The sequence below is a fragment of the Manacus candei genome, unplaced genomic scaffold (assembly GCF_025592945.1).
Source record: "Manacus candei isolate 608988 ecotype Guabito, Panama unplaced genomic scaffold, ASM2559294v1 h1tg000056l, whole genome shotgun sequence".
Lineage (NCBI taxonomy): Eukaryota > Metazoa > Chordata > Aves > Passeriformes > Pipridae > Manacus > Manacus candei.
The window spans coordinates 1352236-1378255 of NW_026138104.1; the positions used below are offsets into that span (position 1 = coordinate 1352236).

At 38.5% G+C, this 26020-nt stretch overlaps 1 protein-coding gene across 6 annotated transcripts in view; it reads right to left on the minus strand.

Annotated features, from left to right (window-relative positions):
• The window catches only part of ANKIB1 (ankyrin repeat and IBR domain containing 1), an 82429-nt gene that overhangs the window by 38025 nt on the left and 18384 nt on the right, over positions 1 to 26020 (minus strand). For 4 of the 6 annotated variants that reach the window (XM_051802159.1, XM_051802160.1, XM_051802161.1 and 1 more), the window contains exon 2: positions 12481 to 12749. In XM_051802159.1, coding sequence (XP_051658119.1) covers positions 12481 to 12668 — 188 coding nt within the window. In that variant the 5' untranslated portion in view covers positions 12669 to 12749. Of the gene's footprint in view, positions 1 to 12480; positions 12750 to 13479; positions 13563 to 16002; positions 16027 to 26020 lie in introns of those variants that run through there. The other 2 variants (XM_051802158.1, XM_051802157.1) reach the window with 2 other exon arrangements.

A 26020-nucleotide genomic window follows, 5' to 3' on the forward strand; every position in this document is an offset into this window, starting at 1 on the left:
AATATTTTTTTCTTAAGGGAGAGTGAATGTTAGGAAACGGCAGAGAGGAAAGACCACCTCTTTGAAGCACTGGGGTCAGAGACAGCAATGGTGAAAGAATTCCATGCGAGGGGAGAAAGGACAGTTAGTTCCCAGAGAGGTAATATCAGGGTAAATCAGAAGCATGGCACGTACGTTCAAGAAGTCACTGCAGAAATGCTTGCACTGTTCCCATAAACCACCCCCCACATAAAACCTGCAGAAGTCACTGTATGTCTCCTCTCCAGGCTGTTCCCTGACTCCAAATAGTTTACAAATATGAAAAAACCCAGTTATTCTGGAATCCTCATTATATCAGAGCAGGGAACCAGCTTCTACCCTCCCTGACCTCATCCCTAAGACCGATTAAAAACAGTTTCAAACACTTTCAGGCAGCTCAGTCACCTGAAAGCAGGTGCTGCCTAAATAAAAAATCAGACAATATTGCTCTTGGTGAACAGTGGTGACCAGAAGAACTTGGTAACCAAACTGACAAAAGAAAATGTTATTTACCTCAGTTATTGCCTTATGCTATGGTTACAAGTCTAAATGCCATCTCCTCTTTCTGTTGTCCCTGAACACATCCCACCGGGCACCACATGGTACACTTTTCTCTCAGAGTTTGTCAATGCTTTGTTCAGGACAAAGAATAATCCTAGAACTATTTTATTAATAAAGGAAGAGGTTGTACAGGGTGGATGTGGAATTTCCCTTTTGGAAATTATTGAAAGCAGTCTGAACAAGTATTTCAGTAGGAAAAATTAGGCACAGATGGTCTGGTCCTGCGACAGAAGGATGTTTTGATGGTAGCTGTTTCTCAGTCAGAATTCTGTCCTTTCTTCCTCCTGAAAATCTCTGAGCAGTTTGAATTCATAAGGAAGCTTATTGTCAAAACACTGTTTTCTTTTAAATAAGTGGCAACAAAGTATTCAGAGGAAAAGATAAAAACAAAACAGTCTCCTCTACGTTGCCCTATTTTGGCAGCAAAATTGTTCCTTAGAGAAATCTCTCTTTCATTCCACGATAGCTGACATGATAGATGCATTTGTTAGGAAATATGAGTATGCCAAACTTGAGATTAAAGATCTTGTCAAAAAAATTTACAGCATATTTTGTTTGCTTGGGGGTTTTTTGTTTGTTTTTGGAGGAAAGGGATTTAGCAACACAGGCAAAATGCTTCAGAGTCAATTACATGAAATGGTAAGATAACCAGTATCAAACACTATCTAAAATCAATTTGCTGGTTTGAATTAGCTTTTCATAGTATGAAACTAGAGACAGAAAGAAAGGAGGGGAAAGAAGGTGGGAAAGATGGAGATAGAAGGAGGGAAATGGGTGGGAGGGAGAAAAGAATGGAGGGAGGGAGGGAGAAAAAGATAACTCAGTGGAGGACAAGGAGATGTATTCTATAGAGGCACTTGGATATGATCAGCTCTTCAGCGCAAGGTGAAGTCAAGCCAGTGTTGAAAAGCCCAGGTGAACCCATGACTTCAAGTTCAGAGAAGATGACTAGTATCCAAAAAAGGGTAAATTTTACATCCACAAATTCATTATTCAACAAGACTCCATTTTTAACAGTGGTATTTGGTGCATAAGACTTCCACAGATCAGTTCTGTAGACTCCTGCAATTTGGCTCACAACTTCAGAGGTATAAGAAGCTAAATTTTGCCTGGAAATGTACTGATAAAGTGAAAATATGCATTGCCTATGGGAAATATCACTTAACTGCAAGGCAGCCAGACTTTACTCTAGTTGCAGCTTCCAGATTTTGCTTTAAGCTGTAGCTCTTTGCAGAATCCAAACTTGAGGTGACAAAAGCATGAAAAAAGTGTTGAAGAAGTGACAAAAAGGAAAGGGCTGTAACATTTACACCTACCACTATCTGCATTTGCAGAAAAGCAGCAAGAGACTCAAGATCGCAAGGCTGTGAACTTGAATAATAAACAACTGGGACATGCCCTCAGTTGGGAAACTAACATCAACATAACCATTTCTTCAGGTTTTAATAAAATTTTTAATGGTTGGGGGCATGAAAAACACCACGTTTACAGTCTCTTTGTCTCTCTAAACAAATGCCATATACATTATAGCTATATATAGACATACATCATTGGAACTAGGTGATCTTTAAGGTTCCTTCCAACTCAAACCATTCTGTGATTCAGTGCTATATATATATGCACATAAAACCATACAAAAATGTACCTATGTGTGGAAAAATAAAACCAAAATAAAAACTAGTGTAAAATGAGATTATAAAGGTAGTTCTGACAGCTGGAGACTAAAGCATGTCTGAATGAACAAAAACAGTGAAATGTACAGATTTTTGAATACAAAGCACTTATGTATACTATACAAACTACACAGAAAATTACACTGTTGCTTTAAGCAAGACAAGTAAGGTACTAGAAAAAGGTGAGTTGCAGCAATAATGCAAAATAATCTGCACAGGGTTCCCTTTCACAACATCCCCTCTGCTCCTTGGGTTGGATAGACCTTTAAGTACAGCTTGCTAAAGAAAGTTACACTGCAAACTCCAGTGAAGGTATAAACCTAAAGCTCATAGCCTTAAGAGAAGTATGAGAATTAAGAAAAGTATTTTAAGAGCATTAAGAGAAGTATAGGTAAGCGGTGAGTTATAACAACAAACAGAAGAGCCAAGTCCTGTTACCCAATAATTTAAAACTCATATGCAATGAATTAATTCATACAATTATTGAATGTTCAGCTTCCAACACAGTAGGACAATATTAATGCATTAAACATTGAATAATGCTGATTATTTCACTAACTCAAAGTACTTTTCTCCCAAATGTAGTATAACAAAACAACCACAGTACTAGCAAGCACTTGAAGAAATCTTTCTAGTCATTACTGGTTTAAATAATTTTGTGAAGAGTATATTATTTACCTGAAAGCCACATCAAGTAAACATAATTATTGATATTTTTATTTGTTATACAGTGCTAGAAAATTATTTATTAGTACTTAAAGTTTCTTCTCTGTTTCACTGAGATTGTTAAGTCTTTCTTACAGCCTAGGAATCTCCTGCATCAGTAAAAACCTGGACAGGAGAGAATGACTATTCCTACTGTAAAACAAAGACTATGAAAGAAAACCCATATACTATTATCCCGATTTTTCGTAAGCCTTAATTCAGTTGGCCCCTTGCCTAAGAACTGTTATTAACACTACCAAAATTCCCACAAACACTAGGAGTATCCTGATGTAGTAAGGTGCAAGGTTATACCAGTGATAATTTGGACTAAGAGCAAAGAAAGCATCCAGGAGGCTGTCAATGATACTGTCACCACTGCTGATGGAAGTCTGTGAAGAGTTAATTCTTCCGAAATTTGAAATCTTCACAGACATTCCAAGGTCCCTTATGTCGAGTAATCCACTCCGGCCTCCAATTCTGTATTTTCCTTAAGTAGAAATGCCTCCATTTGTTCCCATTCATATGACTCCTACCAAGTATAGTACATCTGTCCAAATAGGTCAAATAATTTCCTAGTACTCAATTTCTGCAGATTTTCAGAGAAAACCACCAATCTGAGAAGCAAGTCCAAACTATGGCAACATATGAATCACATCTTTTACTCAGAGAAATCTCAGGTTTAAATGGAAATCTTTTGACTCTCTCAACATGTGCTCTTCTGGGCCAATTTCACTTATGGACTTGACGTAACGTTCCATTCAAAAATATTACCTAGAATGCAAGCACTGTCTTCACTCTCTCCTATTCGGGCTCTGAAAAGCCTTACCATCTTTTTCACTGTATTGCTATAATTTCACCTATGGTTTCTCCAAATAGCTCATTTCCAAAAGACTATTAAAGTGATTAAAAGTAGGTCAGCATCCGCATCCGAGTTCCATTTCTGGACTGTTTCATGTCAACGTAGTAGCCCATCAGCTAAAATACACCTAAGAAAGGTCTTATACAAATATGCATCAATAAAGAACTTTGTATTCTCTTTACTAAAGAGATGCAAACAGGTTGAAAAGTTTCTCTGGTTTAGTGGTTTTGTGTCAGCAAATATGATTAAGTATGACCTTCTGTACAGAGATAGCAATCTCTGGCTTTGTACAACACAAAAAAGCAAGAGGCACAATGTGCAGGAGTGGTAAGGAGATACAACTGAATTGTGGAGCACGGATCCAGAGATAGTGTACACCAAAAGTAAGGAACACAAAACTTGGTTAATCCTTACATTTGTTTTACTATGGGCTAAAAAAAATCATGCTTTATATATAGTTCCTATGTCTGTTAGGATGAACAGCAGCATTAAACACAGAATTAAACAATTCCTGATGCAAAAATGTATCAATAACATCTGTAAGTTACTTGCAACCAGAAATTTATTGATTTATTTATGAGCTACTTGAGTTTGGCCTTCCCCTGGACAGTCATAATACTGTTTCCAGGATCCCATGCCACTTCTGGATTTTATTTCAATATTCTGAGTGAGATTTCAAAAGAAATAGAGCTGAGTGCCAAATTAAAAGTGGTTTCCACTGGACCTGGCTGCTTACCAGCAGCTTTTGTGACAGCCCTCTGTAAAGTAAAATCCATGTGATTTACACCTCTGTCTCTGGTCCTTTCTTATATATATTTCTTTACAGCTAGAACCAATTCTTGAACATGGGTGTCAGCCATCCAGCCTTCTCTCTAAATCCCATTTTTTTCCAAAAAGACCATCCATGCTGAATTCTCTTCTCACATAACTGTGAGACTATTATTTTTAAACTGGTCTCAAAAAAATGTCAGATGAAATAATAAACACGAAACTACTAATGAGTGCATTCATCTTCACCTTTTAAACACACAGATTTCTATTTCTGAGTGGGACCACTATCTAAGTATCAGCTTGTAAATTACTTGGCAGTGTATGACATCTAGTGTTGATATTATTTATACAGCAATAATTATGAAATTCCACAGCAAATACTAACAAGCTTTGCATCACTTCTATTTCTTAAAAGTTATGAATGTTACAGAAATTATCTCATCTTCCTCTATCTCTCCCTCCAGTAAAATTGTTTCAATTTGTATGTTGCTTGATCTTTAATGACACTAATTTTTATTTTCCTTAAATGTCTCAATGACATAAATTTATTATGTTAAATTGAAAAAAATTTGCAAATTTAAATAATCAAATCATCCACAGTCTGAATTTTGACAAAAAGGAAAACTGGGTCAATATACAATGTCACTGAATATTCTGCTTGGATTTTGCATTTAGGTACGAAAGTTAATGAGTTATTTCTGATTAATTTACTTCTGTTTATCAGAAACTGCAAGTCTCTCAGTCATTATTCCAGTAACTACTGAGCCAACAAATCTCTCTGGTAAGGAAGCCACGTGTGACTCTAACCCTAGGGTGAACTTAAGCCATTTGACACAACGATTCAGCAGTTACCAATCAACTCAACGGAGTCACAAACTCTACCTGGCAACAAAATTAGTTTAAATAAAGATTTGGTTATCTCAGCTGTGAAGGACCAAAGCTGTTCTCCAGTATAACCCAAATAAAATTTTACTTTGCCTGTGGTAAAATGTTAAAAAGGCTCTACTAAGGAGAGCAGACAACACAGAATAAGCAATCTTTAATAGTGTACTGCACTAATCTATCGCATCTCACCACCACTAACAAAGCAATTTTATTCGCAGTGTCTGATTTCCACAAGGAGAGAAAAATAAGAACAATTTCCTAACAGTGCAGAAACACCTTGCAGCAAGAAGAGGCAATAACTCAACACACTCAACAGTAGCAGCTGTAACTGGAGAGCAAGGCTGTGTGTGCTGTGAGCAACAAATTCCACAGGCATCACATATCTTCAACCTACTAAGGTTAAAATAACCAGAAATCAGATAGAAAAAAGGCCAGTTTTAAGACCTGAAAACATAGCAGCTGACTGGATGAGCTTTGCTTGTTGGTCAGACTATTAGGATAAAGTCTAGCCACTGTTTTGTATTTTGTGAAGAAGTCATGAGGAGTACCAGGGAAGATACCTTGGGAAGCTACACACACCCAGTCAGGGAGAACGGCTTGTAAGTGAGACTTTGAGCCTTCAGGAAAAACCCCAAGGAAGTCAGTCAAGTAAGGGTCTGAGTTTTTCAACCTGCCTTACTGTACTTTAGAAGACAGTGCCCAAGTGGGTGGCAGCCTTTGAGAAACCTAGCAAATGCTACTGCTGCTATTCCCTGTCTGTAGCTGCTCCTCCAAGTATCCCCTCTGTTTTCTGTCTTTGGCAGTTTTCTCCAGTGGGGATTCAGTCACAGTAAGAACTCGCTCAGTTTTAAAGGCTTCTTAATTTTATTGTCTCTCACTATATCACAAGCAGCTTCTCCCACAAGTAGCATTCATGTCTCATATTGTAAAACTGCCAAAGAGTTCAATTTACAGCTTTGCAGGTGCTTACTATTTGATTTTACACATTTAGTATAATGTAGGATAAGATTCATCTTTGCAGCTCTGGCAACTTACAGTGCAGACAACTGTGGCTGATACAGTTCTCTTAAATTCCCTTTAAAATCAATGGGAAGAAAGAGGCACTTCTGGCACACAAGTAATTTAAAATATTTTATGGTCAACTTCACAATACATGAATTGTGCTGTTGCCTTCACTAGTCATTCTGACTAGATTATTACCTAGGCCCACACTGACTATAAAGGGGGCCTAGCATGAATATTTCCAATGCACACATACATACTAATATATTTTAAATATTTATCTGTGTAATTGTTGATAATTAAAAAGAAGCTTGCTTTTTGTTGTTCAAAGTGAATAATCTAGAGAATGACATTCTAATAAACTATTCAGATAAAATATTATAATGCATCATAAATTTTAAGTTATTGAAACAGGACAGAATTATTTTGTTATGTGGGAGAAAGGGAATATAGTTAGGTACTAAATTCAGAAGTCAAAACTTTTAAAAACTACCTTTAGGAAAGAAGCTTAGTCAACTATTATGCCTTCATAATCTTTTTTCCCAAACGAGCTTTAAAATTGCCTGGAGAACACCAAGAAAATTTAGTCATTCAAAGAGTTACCATGAAGAACAAAAGAAAAAAGACTCAAAGACTCCTTCAGGTTTTCTGAACAACCTACTGAAAACATCCATACATTTCATAAAAATTTCCTTACCCTGGAATCCTGTTGTTTTGGTTAATAGCTCCATATTTTTCCCATTTGTCCTTATTAGAGAAAGAGCTTCTAAGAACCTTACTATTTTTCTTTTACTCACATTTATATCAGAAGTAGTTATGGAAAGTAATTTAAAAGGGAACATCAGACTTACTGGCAAAGCGTTGAATAGATGTTCAGAAATTTGATAAAGAAAGAATATGATTTGCAGCACCTTTCTGAAGATTTTAGCACAAATGATTTAGGTCAATTTAGGTCTCAAAGTTTAAATATTCGCAGAACTTCTGCCAGTCAAAACAGTGAAGTAGCCTCTTTTTGATTTCCATCTCCAGAAAAAACAATATCTGAAATTTAGAGCAGCTTCAGCCTTATCTGAAAATAAGCAACCACGGGACCTCTCTAAAGCCAGATGATCTGCAAAGAAGTTAACAGGGTTTTCTCCAGTACTTCTCCTTAACATATATTTTTGCAGCACAAAAATCTTCTAATATCCTCTCAACTTCAAAGAAATCTTGTTCTGAAAAATAATCTACACACATGTCCCTCTAATTCATCCAAAACTAGTTTTCAACTTGACTGCAAAAAGAATAAAAGCCAACAAAACCTGGCACAGGAAGAGACAGTCCCGAATGTGCTGTGACGAATGCAACATTCCCTCTGATGTCAACAAGTTTTCTGGCAAATTCACCCTATATAACATATTGGTAATCTCAATACACTTTTTTTCATTGCATTACAATTGCTTAGATCAGTCATTTCTGAAACCTCCTAAACAGCCAGAGAAGGACTGTAGCTGAAATTCCAAGAGATGCATATTTATTTAAGTTTTTATAAAATATATAAATATATAATATATAAAATATCAGCCTAGAGGAAACCACCATTATTTTGATGTTCTGTCATTCTACTTAGTAGTGAAAAATACTTCCCAAATTACAGCAATGAAACAAGAAATACTTCCTATAAACAAACCCTGGGCCCATTTACCAGTGTTTCTCCCTGGCTAGCTTAGCTATGCCTTCATTGCCGGAGTTCCTTTACTCCTATAACTAAATGGCAATGGCAGACACCAAGAACGTTAAAAGAAGGGGTGGGGTGGGGTTTTTTTCTTAGTTTCAGCATTTGCCCCAATTTCCAGGATCTCTGTAACTGGAAACCCTTGCTTTTCTTGTTCTAGAAAAAAAATCAGCTTCACAAGCCTGTCCTGTCTCCCGACAGCCCCGTGTTTCTATCACCTCCTCCCCCCTCCTCTTCAGCCCAAGACCAGCAGCAACTGCTACAATCATTCACTTTTGGCTTGAATACTCACAAAGTGCTCAGATGTAGCAGTATGAAACACACAATGAAGAAAATCTGTCACTGATCCAAAAAGCTTCCCAGCAAAGCTGCAACACCGAAAGTCACACCACATATATTGTGAAATGACAGTTTATCTAAGTAGGTTTTTTTCCTTTCAACGTCAAGTAGGTCCTCGTGATTTCCAGTCACTCCATCTCAGCCACTTGCTGGAAAAGTCTGTTCTCTTGTTGTATCTCAGGAGTGGTTCACCAACAGTCAAACCCTAGTGAATAACTTTCCACAGTGATAGCAATTCTTTCTACCTGAGCAGTCAGATGGTCTAAAATGTACCTCAGGGGAAAAAAAAGCCTGAGAGCACTGGATGTGCTTGATCATCTAAAGACTGCATTTTCTAGAGAAAACTTGTTTCCTGATTGTGCTTTCTCTGTAATATCTTTACATACATTTAGGGAATGAAATTTGAACTATCCTCTTGAATACGAATCTTCTGTCAAGACCTTAATTCATAAGGAAACATGATAGATGTTTGCAGTGGAATAAGACCAATTTTTATGCTGTACAAAGCTCTCAAAATCCACCTTTGAGTGCTACATATCTTTTATTATTATCATCAGCCCCTCTTAGCCCTTGCTCTATTATCCCAAGCATGTCCCTCCCCAAACTACCTTGATCCCTGTAGTAGATTAACCTCCATTGGCTGCCAGATGCCAACCCACTCACTCTTTCACTCCCCCTCCTCAACAGGACACAGGGAGAAAATACAACAAAAAAGCTTGTGGGCTGGGATAAGAGCAAGGACATCGTTCACCAACTATTGTCACGGGCAAAACAGACTCAACTTGGGGAAATTAATTTAATTTATTGCCAATTAATAGAAGAGTTGGATAGCAAGAAATAAAAACAAAACTGAAAGCCCTTTTCCACTGGGCTCAACTGCACTCCTGGCTCTTTTACCTCCTTCCCCACCAAGCAGTGGCGGATGGGGAATGATGGTTGTGATCTGTTCATGATGTTTCATCTCTGCTGTTTCTGCTGCTGCTCCAGAGTGGGGGTCCCACCCACAGGATACAGCTCTTTCAGAACTGCTCCAACGTGGGTCCTTCCCACAGGCTGCAGTTCTTCATGAACTGCTCCCGTGTGGGTTCTTTCCACAGGATACAGTCCTTTCAGAAACACACTGCTTCAGTGTGGGTCCCCCACAGGGTCCTGCCAGAAATCCTGCTTCTGTGGGGGCTCCTCTCCACAGGCTACGCAGCTCCTGCCTGGAACCTGCTTCAGCATGGGCTCTTCATGGGCTGCAGGCTCCTTCAGAGCACATCCACTTGCTCTGGTACAGGCTCTTCTGGGGACTGCAGGTGGATCTCTGCTCCACCATCGACCTCCATGGGCTGCAGGGGGACATCCTGCTTCACCCTGGTCTGTACCACAGGCTGCAGGGGAATCTCTGCTCCAGTGCATCCAGCATCTCCTCCCTCTCCTTCTCTGGTCTGGTGTCTGTAGGGCTGTCTCTCTCACATTTTTTTTCACTCCTCCCTCACAGCTGCTGCAGAGCATTTTTCATCCTTTCTTAAATATGTAAGAATCACAGAGGTGCCCTCACCATCACTGACAGTCTCAGCTCTGGCCAGTGGTGGGGCTGGTTTGGAGCTGGTTGGAGCCATTTGTGTCTGGCATGGGGCAGCTCCTGATCTCTTCTCACAGAAGCCACCCTTGCAGCCCCCTGCTATCAAAACCTTGTCACATAAACCCAGTACAATGCCCTTTTGTCGACTCCTCCTGAAAGGTGTCACGGCCAGGAGATGGGGTGGAGGGTTATCCTGTGCCAGCCTTGGAGCAGGGGGCTCCTCTCTCTGTTGAGCTTACTGAGACAACCAGAGATCAAGTGCTTTGAAAATTTTTGTTTGTGCTCATTAGCTGTGGCCAGCGATTTTTGGTTTTTAAACATTAAATGCTCTGCTAAAACAAACTGATATGTCAGGTAAGCATTATTTAGGGCTGCAGACCAAACAAAAGTTATACATTAATGGAATGTCTAACTGTTTCCCGTTTTTTATTTCAACACTCCTAGTGTATTTAAGTTTTCTATGATACTCAAGAAAAATGATCAAGAAATAATCCTAGCATTTTTTAACACATTCTTGCTAAGTCTTGTGAAAAGAAATTAACTGCAAATATTCAAATTTTTACATCTTGATCCAGTTTCTGGGATGTAAATGCTGGATGAAAGGCATAGCAACCAGATGACTCAGACGCTGCATAACAACTGTGCAGCTTGAAATCATTGAGAAAGTTCTGTTGGCTTAAGTTTCTGCCAGTATTCTTCATGCTGGATTACACCAAGTTTGTCCAAGTCAGGAGTTTTGCTTCATGACCCTTTCACGTCTTCTCCAGTTTCTTGTTTTGTCCCTTCTGAGATCACTATACCAGGATGTCCCCAGCTCCATTTCACTGCAAACTTGGTGTCTGTGCTTTCACCGCGTCTTTGGACAGTCACCACCCGCCATACATGTGGGAACAGGGAGTTTGTCCCTTTGCTCAGCATTGCCAGATAGGTTATCTCTAAACACCCCAGAATATCTCACTCAATGTATTTTATTATGCAAAAGGTGGATTAATAACTGCACCACACCACTCTATTTTAACAAAATCTCACACAGTAAACTGTAAACACATCAATTTGTATCCACTTACAATAATATAAATTTCAGCCTTTAAAGAAAAATTGAATTATATGGTATGCATACAAATAACAGCTAGAGCTTGTAGTTAGTGTAGCTACAGATTCTCCAGTATTTAAAATGTTTCATCATCATCATGGCTGGGCTTCACGAACGAAGATTTGGGAAAGGCTCTATCCACATTTGTTACAAGCATGCTGGTGGCTAATAAGGCCAATATGAGATAGACATGTCCAATTGCAAAAGGCACAGCAGAAAGACTCCTTAGGTGATATATATTTAAAATGTTTAATGAAGAGATAAATATATGGACATCTCATAATTGTAAATTTCTCTGAAAATGCAAACAGATTAAAATTAGCAGAAATCAAGGTAAGTAAGAGTTCTAAAGCATGAAAACCTGTTAGGTGAATCTAAAACACTGAGGAAAAATGTATGGCGGGACGCCAGATAGCAAGTAACGTTACAGCATATGAGGTATGAAACTAACATTATGAATACCACAGGCCCATCAGTAGATATAAACACAGAGATGAAGAGAATATTATCAATAACACAGTTCAATAGTTATTTCTGCTCTGTTTCCCAATAAAAGGAAGAGAATATTTATGAAATTCTTTCTAACTTAGTGCCTACTGAAGAAGTTTAGCAGTGTTTGCTGGGTACTAGCTTCACAAAACAGTAGATGATAATAGCTTGTGTCTGCAATGTCTGGACATGGGTAAGATGCTAATCTTTAACTGATCTTAGAGCACTAACAAAAATACAGAAGAATGGCAGCGGCTAACATTAGGGATTGCTGTCCATGTTGACTATGGCAATAATGAACTTATTCATTATCAAGATATTAATGTTCACTGTTATTGTCCAACACGAAAAGTAAAAGCTGCCTGAATAACACAAGAATAAATATATATTGTGACAGCTAGAAGTAGTCACAATCAGTATGGTATCCACCTGGTCTTGCAAACAGATTATTTTAAGACAGGAAAACACAACAAGAATGGTGGAATAGTCATTATTTTCAAAGAACTGTGATATATGAGTTTTCAGGAAGCAAGCTAAAACTGCTTAAGACTAATGTTACAAGAAAGGAACAGATACTAAAAATAAAACTGAAGACTGTTATACCAGTCTGTGATTATAGATTGATTTGCATGTTTTCTATTACTACCTGAACATGTTACAAACTCTATGGTACAAGACACACGTACATACACACATATATGTGCACATCTATGCACACACACATCAGGTGTTTATAACCTACTTGACACTTGCATTTGTTAGGTCAGTTATTCACACCCAAGCAAAACTTCAAACCCTACTTACCCCAGTATACGGTTCATTCCATGCCTCGCAGCATAATGGAGCGGAGTATTGTGCTGGTACGTTTCTCCATAAGAAGTATTTGGGTCGAGAGTTTCTTTTAGTTGAGGGTTGCTCTCATAGATTTGGCAGGCCAAGTTTTCATCTCCATTTATAAGAGCTTTCCGGAATTTGGTGGTTGTATTTCCCATGTTGCTATCCTAGCTAACAAGGGCACTTCTTCCTTTCCCCTTCATCCACTTGTTGTACGGTTCTGTAACATGCTTCACAGCCTAAAAGAGACAAACAATATTTCAGTTATTCTGTTAAACACTCTTTCCTAGATGAATTCATCCAGAGCTACAGCACTGTAAATTGGCAGGTGAAAAAGAAGAACACAGGGCCTGCAAGCTCTCCTCATGAATTGTTGAAATCCTTCTACGTCAATACACACAAATTCCCAGTTCTTCAGAGATTATTTCCCTGACAAATTGTGCCATCTCCCTCTCTGTGTAAATATCTTCACTACCTATACTCTTTGAACACGTGAAAAAGAAATAAATGGCCAATATCCATCTGTATTAGAAGACTGTCATGAAAAATGAATTTCCATGAATGAGAAATTAATAAAAAATTAGAAATTACTTCAGAAGCAGAGTAGATCTAAAGTAAAATTCTTAAACAAGGAGGTAAAATTCTTCAAAAGCATGTAATAAAGCAGACATCAGTTTAACTTTTAATTAAAGAAAATCATGTAAAAATGCGCTTGAAGCAGCTGTGCTTGTGTAGGTGGGTGTAAACAGTACCCTTCTGTGCCAGCAAGACAAATGCATGTGAACACAGGAATTACCATGGCCCCATCTTAATAGTTCTCCTTAGCAGATTCTTAAACATCTACCCCTTACATGTAGACCAACAATGAATGGGGCCACACAATGCCTGACATTTGTACTGGCACAAACCAACTGCACCTTACAAATACTTCAAAGTACTTTCCAGCTGCTACGCTCCCCAGCCTCTCACCTTTACCTGGAGGCAATCAGCAGATCGAGCTGCATAAAGGCAGGGCGGACAGAGCATCTCTGCTCATGAGACAGGACAGCAGAAGCTTATCCGGTTGTGCAGCTGGAAAGAGCACATGTTGGTTTTTGTCAGGGGGACAGACAGTGGTGTTAGCACCAGGCTGCAACTGGTAGCACAGTGAACCTTCTAGGAGCTCTCTTTTGTGCATGAGTCATCCCATCCAGACTGCTCCCTGCCAGACCTTTCACTCCAAAAAGCACACGCTGGGATCCAAATATGCCAGGCACAGCAGGTTAGGGGATTAAGGCTTACTATGTTGTATATGCAGATATAATTAGACAGGGCAGGAGCTGCCCAGTACCTTATATTCAACTTCTTGGGACTATCTCAAAGCATCTATTTCTACATTGGCTTTTCAACACAGTTAACTGCTGCCCCACCAGCCTTATAGACAGAAGAAATAGAGGAATCCAAGAGGTATAGAGCTGCAGAAAATCAAAGGGAATCAGGTTATGGATTCATGTGAAAAGGATTTGGGGAAACCTGGGGAAGACCTGCAATGAAATATTTTTATTTCCTTGGAGCTGACCTCCCACAGCTACCCTGATGAACTTATGTATCAAGCTGCATCCCAGGCTTACTATGGCTTTGCTCAGATCCCCTTCAGCAAGAGACCCTACCAGCAGGAGTCTTGCACTGATTCCTCTCCATAGTTTCTCTTAAAGATCACCTCATGAAGGGGAGGAAAAAGACCACTTTCATCCTAATCTCACCAGTGCAGTCTGATCTGTTCAAACAGGAGAGATGTGGCCTTGGTGGCCTCCATTTTCATTCCATTTTCCTATAAAATTTTGGTAAGGCAACCCTGATTTTGAGCTTTTGTGAGGTAACAATGACACTGCCGAATCAGCTGACTCCACATGCTAAACATCTTGCCCATGCTTTCCTCTGTGACCAGAGTTACCTAAAGAAGGAACCATAAAGTAGGTACTCATCTAAAAGCAAATGGACACTCTTCACAGTTATATACACAAACCAAAGCCTAGATTCTTCACACTAAGGATTCTGCATAATTTTGTATCTTTCTGTCATCTCTATGTTTTAAAATATAAACATGCAGATACTATGCAGATCTAATATTTATATTCTTCAAGAAAGGCACTGCATGAGAGCATGAGAGCACCATAGATGTCAGTGCTGTAGGTTAGTGTGTTTTCAGATGCAAAATCACCTGCATTACTCCAAATACTGGATAGTTTCAGGCTTTAGTCTACAAACCCAAGAAAAAGTCTACACTCTTCTGAACCAATCAGTAGTTCATATTACCTTTAACAGTTAGGATCTCAAAAACAACTTGAAAGAATGATTTTCAGTAAAGTTTGCTAAAAAGTTTAATATATGGTATTTTATCATCTGTCAATCCCTATCTACCATCTCTCAAGACTAGAAACTAAATCAGACTAGAGCAAGTGCCTGAAAGATATCAGAATCTTCATGGAAATCAATAATAATGATCCTACTAGTGCCTATAACACCAAGAAAAGCACAAAAGCTTCTTCCATCATTTGAAATTAGAAGGTAACATCACCAATTGCCATGTATTTATATATATATATTACTGGAAATTAGCACATGTATAACTTGCATCAGCTGCAGAACATGCTGCCTCTTGTCCAAAACTGGAGCATTAAACAAACGTAAGTAGGGATGAGAGAGAGCATTGAGAGTATAAGGAGATAAGATGGTGCCCTCAGGCAATCTGAGAGAAATTGGGGATGGGGTGGTACTGTTGAGATGTTGAAGATGAGATCCGAATGGGTTTAGGCAGGGAGAAATGAGGGTCTGTGTGGGGTGAACTAAAAAGCTCAAGTTATTGCTGTGCAGAAAAGGCAAAATTGTACATTTCATTGATTCTTCTATACATCTGTTCCAATCCGCTTAGATGCAGAGGAGAATCAGGTTCTAAAACATTCCCATAAGCGAGATTAAGGCACAAATGAGTCCAGATGCTGGATCCCAAAACAATAGTTCAACTTTATTTTGTAACACAAAGGAGCAAAGAGAAAGAAGGAAGACAGAAAAGTAGGAAAAGCTAAGGGTAACTGTTAAAAGCACAGGACAGGAGTTACCAGGACCATGAAGTGCTGCTGGCTTGGAAGCAGGTAGATCTCTGCAGGGCTTCTTCCCAGGTCGTCTTGTATCCTCAGAGGAAAGAGCCGAAGCAGTAGAGTAACAGTGTGGCAGCCCCTCCTGCAGCAGTCCTCAAACAGCCCCCCACAGTCCCCGGGCACAGCCCTAAATACCCTCACCATGGTAGCCCCCTGATGCCCACTGGCCAGTTCACCAGTATCCAAGAAAAGGTCGCCTGGTACCAACATGGGCCCCGAGTGTCCATTGGCTGGTTCCCCAGCCTCCAAACAAGATCTGCCTGGCATACCTTATTTGGGTGGGTAACTCCTTCCCGCATTTTTTGATTGTAACAACTTTTTATCTTTTTTTGCCAGTCTGCCTGCTTTTACTGACTTGTTAGGTGCCTCCTGGAGCTTTTCCAAGTAGCTTGGTTTCCGCAGCAGCCTAGCTGTGGCATCAAGGCTTTTTAACTCCATGCTCGAGATAATGGCGAAGCAGACTCCATCTTGTAATCAGCAAACTACAACACCAAATTAACTTTGTTTCATTTTGATGGAGTATGGATATATTAGAACATCATACCATCTTTAACGACTAATAATATAAAAGTTGTAGGCACATTGCTTGAAGTATTATGTACATTATCATAACATCTGGGAATTTTAAGAATATGCAGACTGTACTGTGTAAGTCACTGAACAAAGTAGTGATATCTGCTTTCATTAAAATGTTTACAGCCTATGAGCCCAATAAAGGGCTATATATGACACAGACATGATATAGTGAGGTAAATGAAATAAAAAGAGTAAAAAACTTGTTTCTGTAAAAGGACCAGACTCCAAATGAAATGAATCTCAAGCCAAAGAAAAGGGAGAATTTTAAGGATTTTGAGACAAAGCTATGATGTGGCTTTGAATAAACACAAGTAAACTTGACACAAAACCTAGAATCAACACAGAGGTAATGAAAATTTAGCAAATGGCTAATGTAAATATAACCATCACATTATCAAAATAAAATGAAAGATGATAGAATGGGGATAGTTAATGAAAGCCCTTCAGGTGATGGTAAACAGCTTATATTTGATGTGATAGCAAGAAACCTATCTCTGGAAAAATGCAAGGAGAGAAGTGACAGGGTCAAAACTAACCCAGAAAGCAATTCCGTACTTAAACCACATGATACAATAAACTACACTAATGCCTGCCACCTTCACACAGTATCCACAAGGTCTTTCATCTTTTAACACTACAACAGGCATTAGCCTTTTATGCTTCGGAAATTTGGTGGGCCACACTGTAGTATTTTTTCTATTCTGAATTGCAATCAAACATGCCAGCAGAAACACAGAAAGACAGGGGAGAAGCTGTCTCTGTACTCTGGCTCTAACAGTGAGCTCCCAGAGTGTTTAGAAGTCCAGAAGAAACAAAGATGTGACAGCTGCTGCCTCTCTCAAGCTGCTGTGGCTCATGAGTGTCCTTCTGTAAAATATTCAAGATCTGCCCATTTGCAGTCTTCAGTTAATTTTTGAGCAAACAGACCCACTGCATCTGCCACCAAAGAAGTCTCTAGTTCAAGTGAAGGAGAAAAAGGACGAAGTATCAGCTGATGCAACAAAACTATGGATCTGAAAATGGCTGAAAGGGGCCCGGTCTGGCACCTCTTCGTGTAGCTTTTTTTTCCATGAAGAGCTTCCAATCCATTACATGTTCTCAGAGGACAGTAACACTAACAAGGCCAATGCTGGAACCAGGCATTCAGAGAAGGGAAACTTGGTTCACTCTTTCAGCCTCTCATTTCACATTTTTGAAGGTGAAGAGCATGTAACTCATGTATTTCTTCCCGAAGGGGGAGAAACAGGTGGCAGGGAAGTGGTCTGGAAGCTGTCAGCCAGTCAGTCTCAGGGACCTGGAGAGTTCCTGGGGGCTGAACACAGGTGTTGCTAAAGCAGTTTCAGCAGCTCCCAGGCTTGCAGGGGTAGTGTGCCATGCCAGTGTCACTGGTCTTGCTTTGCTGTTTGTGTAAACACAGGATTAAAAATCCTTAGGCTATTTTTTAATGTGGTGTATCACAAAACACTACAGTGGAACAAAAATGACCACACAAACATGACAATTTTCAAGTATTTTATCTAAATAAAATGAGACTTGAATAGAATTTCATAGGACAAAGAGAAGACCATTTGTTTGGTTGGCAGACCTATTCACCAAATCTTCAAGCTCTGTGCCAATAGAAAGGCTACATCATAGCCTTCAGCATAAACGCATAACATTTATCATAACCACAAATATAATTACATTTTACACCAAAGATTATAGGAAAAACTAAATGCAAGTTTGCAAAATATACCCCAAGTTATTTCAGAATTCCAAATGTCAACCATCCAATTCAAAATGAGAAAATGTATTTACTACTCTATTGCCAAACACAAGTTCCAGCCTAACAAAAAACAGAATACTGGTTTCATAACCCACCTTGAAGTCTAAGGAAAGATTCTTATAAACTCCATCAAGGCTATCACATTTCTCTGCTTTGGCAGTGAAAATTAATTTATATGGGCTTATTAGCACTGCTAAAAGCAACACTTTGATATCACAGCTTTATAAAAATTTAACAAAGAGACAGCCACTCTCATAGGAGCTTGAAGACTGAGCACGAGATGAAGAGTGGATAAAGAAAGACATGGGTAGAGCAAGGTAACAACGAGATTCTGAGAGCAGTTGCACCAGCTGCTCAATTACTATTGATTTTTCCATGGGCATCATCGCAGAAGTGAGTTTGAAGAAGGACAAGTGCAATGACTTAATAGCATTTTAGAAGGAGTTTCTCCTTTGAAATGCTGCCACGGTGCTTGCTAGAAATTTGTAATGAATGATAAAATATTGTACAAGGGGGATCAGGTAAGTACTTTTGAAACACCATACTTCTAACATGCATTTAGAAACCATATATTGAACACACAAGTTCTTCATGAGATAGCACACCTCTCTCAATTTACATTTAAATTGCTTTAATACTGAAGCAGAATTTCTCACTGAATGTAGGACTAGCACGTGTTCATACAGCAGCTGTTCTAAATCCTGGGGAATGAAAAAAGGAAAGGAGACAGACTGTATGACATCACGTCGCTTAGAAAATCTACCAAAATCAGTAAAAAAATACTCAGGTTTAACCAAGAGAAGAAGATGCTATATATGTCTTGCATCAAAAAAAGTACTATCTACATAATGCGCAAAGGTCAGGATTGCATCTAATAATCATTTGCAACCATTTTTTTACACGTAGCACCGTGTAATTCCACAGTTTAACCCTAAAAAGTTTGAACACAATTTGCAGCTTAACCTTAAAAACTACTTCTTAAGTAGCTTGTCATGTAAACTATAAAAACATTGTAGTGGAACTGCTAAACGAGCCAAGCTCAAAGAAGTAAGACTTTACATAGCTCCTCATACTTTAATTTTAATACTATTAAAATAAAATATACTATTGACTAAAGTTAGTGTACATTACATGGCTTCTAAATGTTTCAAAAGACAAGTGATAATGAATTGCTTACACAAAAAGAATAAAGAAAGGAGATATCAAAACTACTTGTTTTTCAAAAGCACCTGGCTTTTGTAAAAGGATGAAATACTGTAATGCATTCCTAAAAGCATCTTCTGCTTCAGGTACAGTTAGCTCAAAAGGTAGCTATTTTATTTGCTTTGGATACTGCATTGAACAGCTCATTTTTAAAAGCTGAGTTTCTAAAATATTTACTGTCTACATTATAAATCATAATTTATTGCAGAAGGGAACCATGAACAACTTCGTGGTTTAGGAGAAAGCCTAATCACTTGGTATGCTTAGGATGAGTCTCATGTTGGGATGTTGGTAATTTTAATCCTCACTACTGAATAACACAAATGAAGAAAGTCAAAAATTATGTTCAAGAACTCTCAGAATACCAGGTTGTCTCCCAGAAACAGCAGAAAAAGCCCTGTTAGTGCTTCTCTTCCTCATTTACTCCTTCCCCTCTACATAAAGCAAAAAAAAAATGCTCACTTTAGCAGGAGGACAAAATTAAGAATTAGGCATTCAAATGTGCATGCCTGCTTTATGTACGGCTGGCACAGATGCCTACAATTAAGATTCAGCAGAAAAGGTTAGGCTAAATCTAATTTTTATGTGTTTACAGTAAAGATTTAAGATTTGCCAAATTTTAATTAATGGGCAAAAATAGTTCTCTCTGGATACTTGTATCTGGAAGAACTTTTCTGAAAAGCTTTAAGTAACAAATACACTTGCAAAGCTTGGGAATTGCTTATGGGAAAGTGGTGGTGGAGGGTTTTGTTTGGTTTTGCTGTCTGGTTTTTTTTGTCACACACTGAAATATTCTAAGGTTTGTGCCAAAAGTTCTAAAGTTCATCAACAGGAAATAATGAAAGTGTCTCTGCCACTTTAAACATTTGTGAACGGGGCTCAAAATTATCAAATTCTGTTATATTTTACAAGTCAAAGTACAGAACAAAAAAATAATTGCTATGCCAACATCTCACTCTTCATACAATGATCATCAATATAACATTCTCTGTGCTTTAAATACCAAGGTTGAAAAGTGGCAGTAATGTTGAGAGTTGACTTGAATAAAACATAGTGTGGGGTAGTGAGAGAATTAATTATTTCCTCATTTATATGCTTGTGGGATAGATAGTCTAGCAACTTACGTTACAATCTTTTTATGCTGGCAAATGTAGCCACAAATTGAAGGCTTAAAGTTATTGCTCAATTTAGTAATTTGAGACTTTGGCTTACTGACTCAGGCATAAAGACTTTCATCCAGCTAGAGTATTTTCTTTCAGACACACTGCTTTCACAATTCCAATTTGTGGAGAAAAAAAGGATTTTAAGAATGGCTTTGGTTTTCTTTGCACTGATACACTTACGGGAATGCAACTGGGGCAGTTGCAGCATAGACTAGAAAGAGTTTAAGAAAAAATTCTGCATAGATGGAGCTAAAGTAATTGCTACATTAATTTTAATTGTGTTGTTTACAGTACTTGCATTCATCATCTAAACGAAATGTGGTAAATCCACTGTGGGGTAGGTAACTACACATAGCAGGAGAGATGAGATACTGTGCAGCCAAATCAAAGGTACGCTGTGATAGCTGGACAAAGATTGCATCCCTGCAGATAGTCGGGGGAAAAAAATCGAGCAGCACAAGTTAAAAAGAGCATCTGTTGAGGTGTATTTTTTTTTTTTTTTAATCTTTAGGGAGCAGCCATTTAGTAAGATGCAACAAAACAGTTATCATTCTCTAATTACGTCCTGGAATATCCTTTAGTCTCAACTGTAATTGCAGATCATTTCAAATTCATTCCTAGGCCCAAGTTCTTTAGGAAATACCCTTAAAGTTCTGTCAAGTCCAGACAACACTTTGGAGTTGTTCCCAATGCAACCATCTGTCAGGGCCTTAATAATCTGATTTCATTTTCTATAGCTTAGTCAGTGATATAAGAGAGTCACAGAATATATTGAGTTGGAAGGGACCCACAAGGATCATCAAAGTCCAATTCCCAGCCCTGCACAGGACAACCCCAAGAACGTGCCTGAGAGTGTTGTCCAAATGCTTCTTGAACTCTGTCAGGCCGTGAACACTTGGTGCTGTGAACACTTCCCTGGGGAGACCTGTTGTGGTGCCCAACCACTCTCCAGTACAGCATTTTGACAGCTTAATGGTATTTTAAGGCTTCAGTCATAAAATACAGCAGAACTTTTATAGTGCTAGCTCTTCAATCCACAGGTTAAGTGGATTACTCAAATCTAAAACATAAAATATCTGCACCCAGTCTACTGACACTACCACCTTAAGACCTCCTCTATCTAGATCAGAAGGTTAAGAAGAACAAAAAGAAATGTTTGACATTTTATTAGATTAAATCAAGCTACAGACTGACATGCTTGATAGTTCCGGCATTTTAATCCCAAGCACACTGTTTGGTTTATCATAAAAGCTCACTATAGACTGTTCCACTGATTAAAGTCACGGTACACTTTTGATACAGTGCATAAAACATTGTCAGTTTAATAAATATCTATAAAAGTGACTTCTGTATCACGGGCCAGTGCTGACAACACTTTTTCATCAAGCAGAAGTGAACAAGTGTCACCCAGCGCCCATATAAAGAAGTACCAGCAGCTGATGACACCTCAGGACACTTGGCATCAGTGATAAGCTAAAGAGTATGAAAAAAGAGACTGGTAACATTCTTAACCAGTGCAATGCCTCTCATGTTGGCAGCACCTGAACACACTTCAGGCAGTGTAGTGCTTCTCCAGTTTCTCCTTACCCTCATACACACATCATGCCCAGTGTGTCAGCTGGGATGGGAGCCTCTCTGCCAAAAACATTCAAGCACACTTTGCTTGACTGTGAGATAAGTGACAACCCAGCTCAGTTCAGTTAAAGACAAGAGTGTGTCCCCTCCAAGATCAGATTCAATAGACCAAAAAACCACAGTGAAGCCACAACCAAGGCAACGGTTCAGAGAGTAACAGACAGATGGGACACACAGACTGACACTGTATGGAGCAGAAAATCTAAAGAAATTCACATGTTCCTATCACATTGATCTGCTTAGAAAAAGGGAGGGTAAAGACAACCAGTACTGGTACAGAGCACAGCTAGAACATGAAAGCAGGAATGAAGACGGTAACATAAAGAGATGCAGAAAACCCTATGGGGAACTTGACTGACCAATCTAAACAGGTTGCAATGTGCCTTGACCCTGGCCTTGACTGAGTCCAGAATGTATTTTCCAAGTATATTTGCTCAGCTTAGCACAATTTTAAAAGCCATGTTAAGTTTCAGGTAAATAAGTTTGAAACTGCACTACAGCCTAAAGACAACCCTCTGGAGAGCCTCTGGTAGAATCTGGTCAGTCAAAAGCTTTAATGTCAACTTCACTTTCAGTGGTGTTAAACTGATAAAATTGAAAACAAAACTTATTGTCTGCCCAGGCATATTCACAGAAAGCAAAAATAAAGAGGATGGCAACACAGGGCTGCTCATGAGCACACTCCTCCATAGCACAATCTGAAAATACTTTATGTATTTAGAAACCTTAGTATCTTTCTGAAGCAGAAGTCTCTTCGTTTGAGGAAGTTTTTTCATGTGAAAGAGTATCAGTTGGTAGGGTCATGCTCTTTCTGGAGCTTGTAAATATGCAAAAGGGCTACAAGTAAGATCTTAAAATGAAAGGATAGGTAGCACACAAGGTCAGACACCTGCAATCAGACTGTACAGAGTAAGCATCATCCCACCACTTTCTAAAAGCATACAGTTGCATTTGGAAATAATGAATATCTGAAGTCAGTGCCTTTCAACACAAAACTAATGGTTTCATAATTGACGATGTATTTTAAATAAAGTAAAAAGGTGAGCAAACAAAATCTAGATTTTTCAATGTCCAGTCTCCCAAAATATCATGCTGTATTTCAGATTGTCAGAGGAAAGCAACAATCCCAGTATCCTACCACTGACTCCTGGCTCATAACTACACTATTGAGAGGACAGTGCTCTATCTGTAGACCACTGATACAAGTTGCATGTTCTCAATAAAGTAAGCAACACTTACTGTAATTTCTCTATTATTATCCAAATAACCAAAAGCACTGAAAAGAATATCATGCAACATTTCAAGGAATATGCAATTTTTTCAGAGTTCTCTAGTTTCACTTAAGCAAGCTACACTTTTAAGAGTGATATGAGTAAATCTCTACTTGGTGCATTGTATTTATTTCATAAATATCTATAGGATGAAACTTTGTAAAATATACTCTGCTTACATTAAAGGAGTATCTGTTTCCATGCTTTCAAGTGGGAGGTGAAGAAAGCACATTCAGCTGTCAGAGACAGATGATGAACATTGTTCACAGACGTACCGGACTGGAAACAAAGACGCACATACTTTTATTGTTTCCTGGAAGCATTCTTATGAGCTCGTTTTGTTCTGCGTAAAGCTAAAAGACAATGTGACCCCGCTGATCTCTCAAAGAGATCTTGATTTTTTTCAGATGAATGAACAAATCAATTTCCTTTTAACAAAGAGGTAATTTAACCAGTTAGCACTCCTTCAAAGCAACACATTCAATTTAAGGTCTAAACACAGAATCCAGGAGATCATTGTGTGTCTAAAATGAGATGGATTCCCACAGAAAAATATGTTTTCTACATGATATTTCACAAGCATTTAATAACATTTCTGAGAGACAACTTCAGGAATTATTTAACTCTTTTTAGTCCAAGAGGTATGCAACCTCCTTGTCATGGTGCCGAGTTCCCAGAATCTCAGGAGTCATCATTGCTAACTAAGAATGAGCCATTCAGGTAACTGCCGTGACAAGGACCATCACTTGCACCTTATGTAGAGAAGAAAATTACCAGAACTGCAACTGCTGCACTTCTGATAAAATGTTTAATATGTCCCTTGGCAAAATTCTGACTTTGGCAGGGAAATGGCAAAAGATATATTGGATCTAATCTAACATTAATTTAAACAAACACATAACTTGAAGAACTATTTTAAACTTTTGCCAGAACACCTCTGTTGAAATATTTGGCTGGTTTTCCCACTGCACACAAACAGTTTAATCATTTACATAAAGGCTATGGATAACAAAATTTGATTATAGTATGTCACATACAGTTTGTATTCATGAAGAATATTCTTGACACTAGTGTAATTAAAATGAAACACAATGATTTTTGGCTTCAAGATAAATATCAAGCCAAAGAAAACAGAGAGAGAGAACAAAGCTATCAAAAAAATCCAAAGCAACCTGAGGTTGAATCACAGAAAGGTTTGGGTTAGAAGGAACCTTTAAAGATCATAATGTCCAACACTTCTATCATAGGCAGGGACATCTTTTAGTAGACTAGGCTGCTCAAAGTCCTGTCCAACTTGACCTTGAACACTTCCAATGGTGGGGCATCCACAACTTCTTTGGAGAATCTGTTCCAGTGCCTCACCACCCTCATCATAAAATATTTCTTCCTTATGTCCAATCCACACCTACCTTCTTTCCATTTAAAACCAACATCTCTTGCCTTGTCAAAACTGGCCTTGGTAAAAGCCTCTCTCTTTCTGAAAAAAATCCCCTTTAAATACTGAAATGCTGAAACAAGGTCTCCCCAGAACCTTCTCTGCTCTAGGCCGAACAACTTCAGCTCTCTTGGCCTTTCCTCATAGGAGAGGTGTTCCAGCTCTCTCATCATTTTTGTGGCCCTCCTCTGGACTCACTCTAACAGGTCCGTGCCTTTCTTGTGCTGGGGGCCCCAGAGCAGACACTAATACAATACAAATGACTGCTGTTCTTTGTGGAATACTATTACTGGACTTTCCTATGTAAGGCAAGAAACGGTATAAGGAGAAATGCAAACTACCAGAGTCCCTTATTTTTCCAAAATCTGACCTGTTTGGCATCAAAATTGCATGAAACTGAACATTATACAGGCTTAATAATAGAAAAGTTTTCAAGAACCAGTCTGAAAAAAAATTCTGTTTTACTCAAGTAATAAAATCTTTATTACTTTAATTGACAAGTTTGTCAACTATTTATGTGAAACTTTAACCAGAAGTAACTGTACAGACACTGGGATCATAAGAGCTAATGGTGCCTGATGGTTAGTGGAGCTGTCTCTGTGATCACACCCAGGGGTCAGGATGAAGCCAGACAGAGAAGACAGTAACAGCAGTTATGCCATTTCTCCTATGCTCTCACTACTCCTGCTGGCAACCAGATAAGGTAGTGGAAAAAGAGCAGCAAGCCTGGCTGGATTACCAGGAGCAAGAAAAATGTAGAAAACAAAGGGAAACTGTCTGCAGTAGGCAGTGGGGGAAAGTGAAAAAGAAAGGAGAAAGGACACTTCAAAACTTTCATCATCCATGGGCCATTGTCATGCAAGCCAAATAAGGCAAAACTAGTAGGTGTTTATTTTAACTAAAGGGCATATTAATGAAGGGCCTACACAAGTAGGTGAATTGTGATTGTCCTGAACAAACATTCCTTATTCTGGTACTTGTTATTTCTAGGAAATGGCTCAGACTATAAGTTTCTTATAATGATTTTTCTTCTGCTGAAACTTCTTCAGTTAGTTTGTACCTATGCTACTTGTCAATATGATGCTCCAGTCAGGACAAAAAAGCTTCCTTCAGAAACAAAGAGAAACATAAACTAATGATTAATATTACTACCCTTCCTGACAGCCAAGCTTAAGAAAAATATATGTTAAAATGTGCTTTAAAATTCGTATTTATATTAAAAATGTAACTCACAAATAAATAAAGCAGACGTTCTATGATAGAAATAAAAGAATTTTTTAATTTCACTTTTTCTCTCTTCTTTTCACAGCTAATACTGCTGAGAA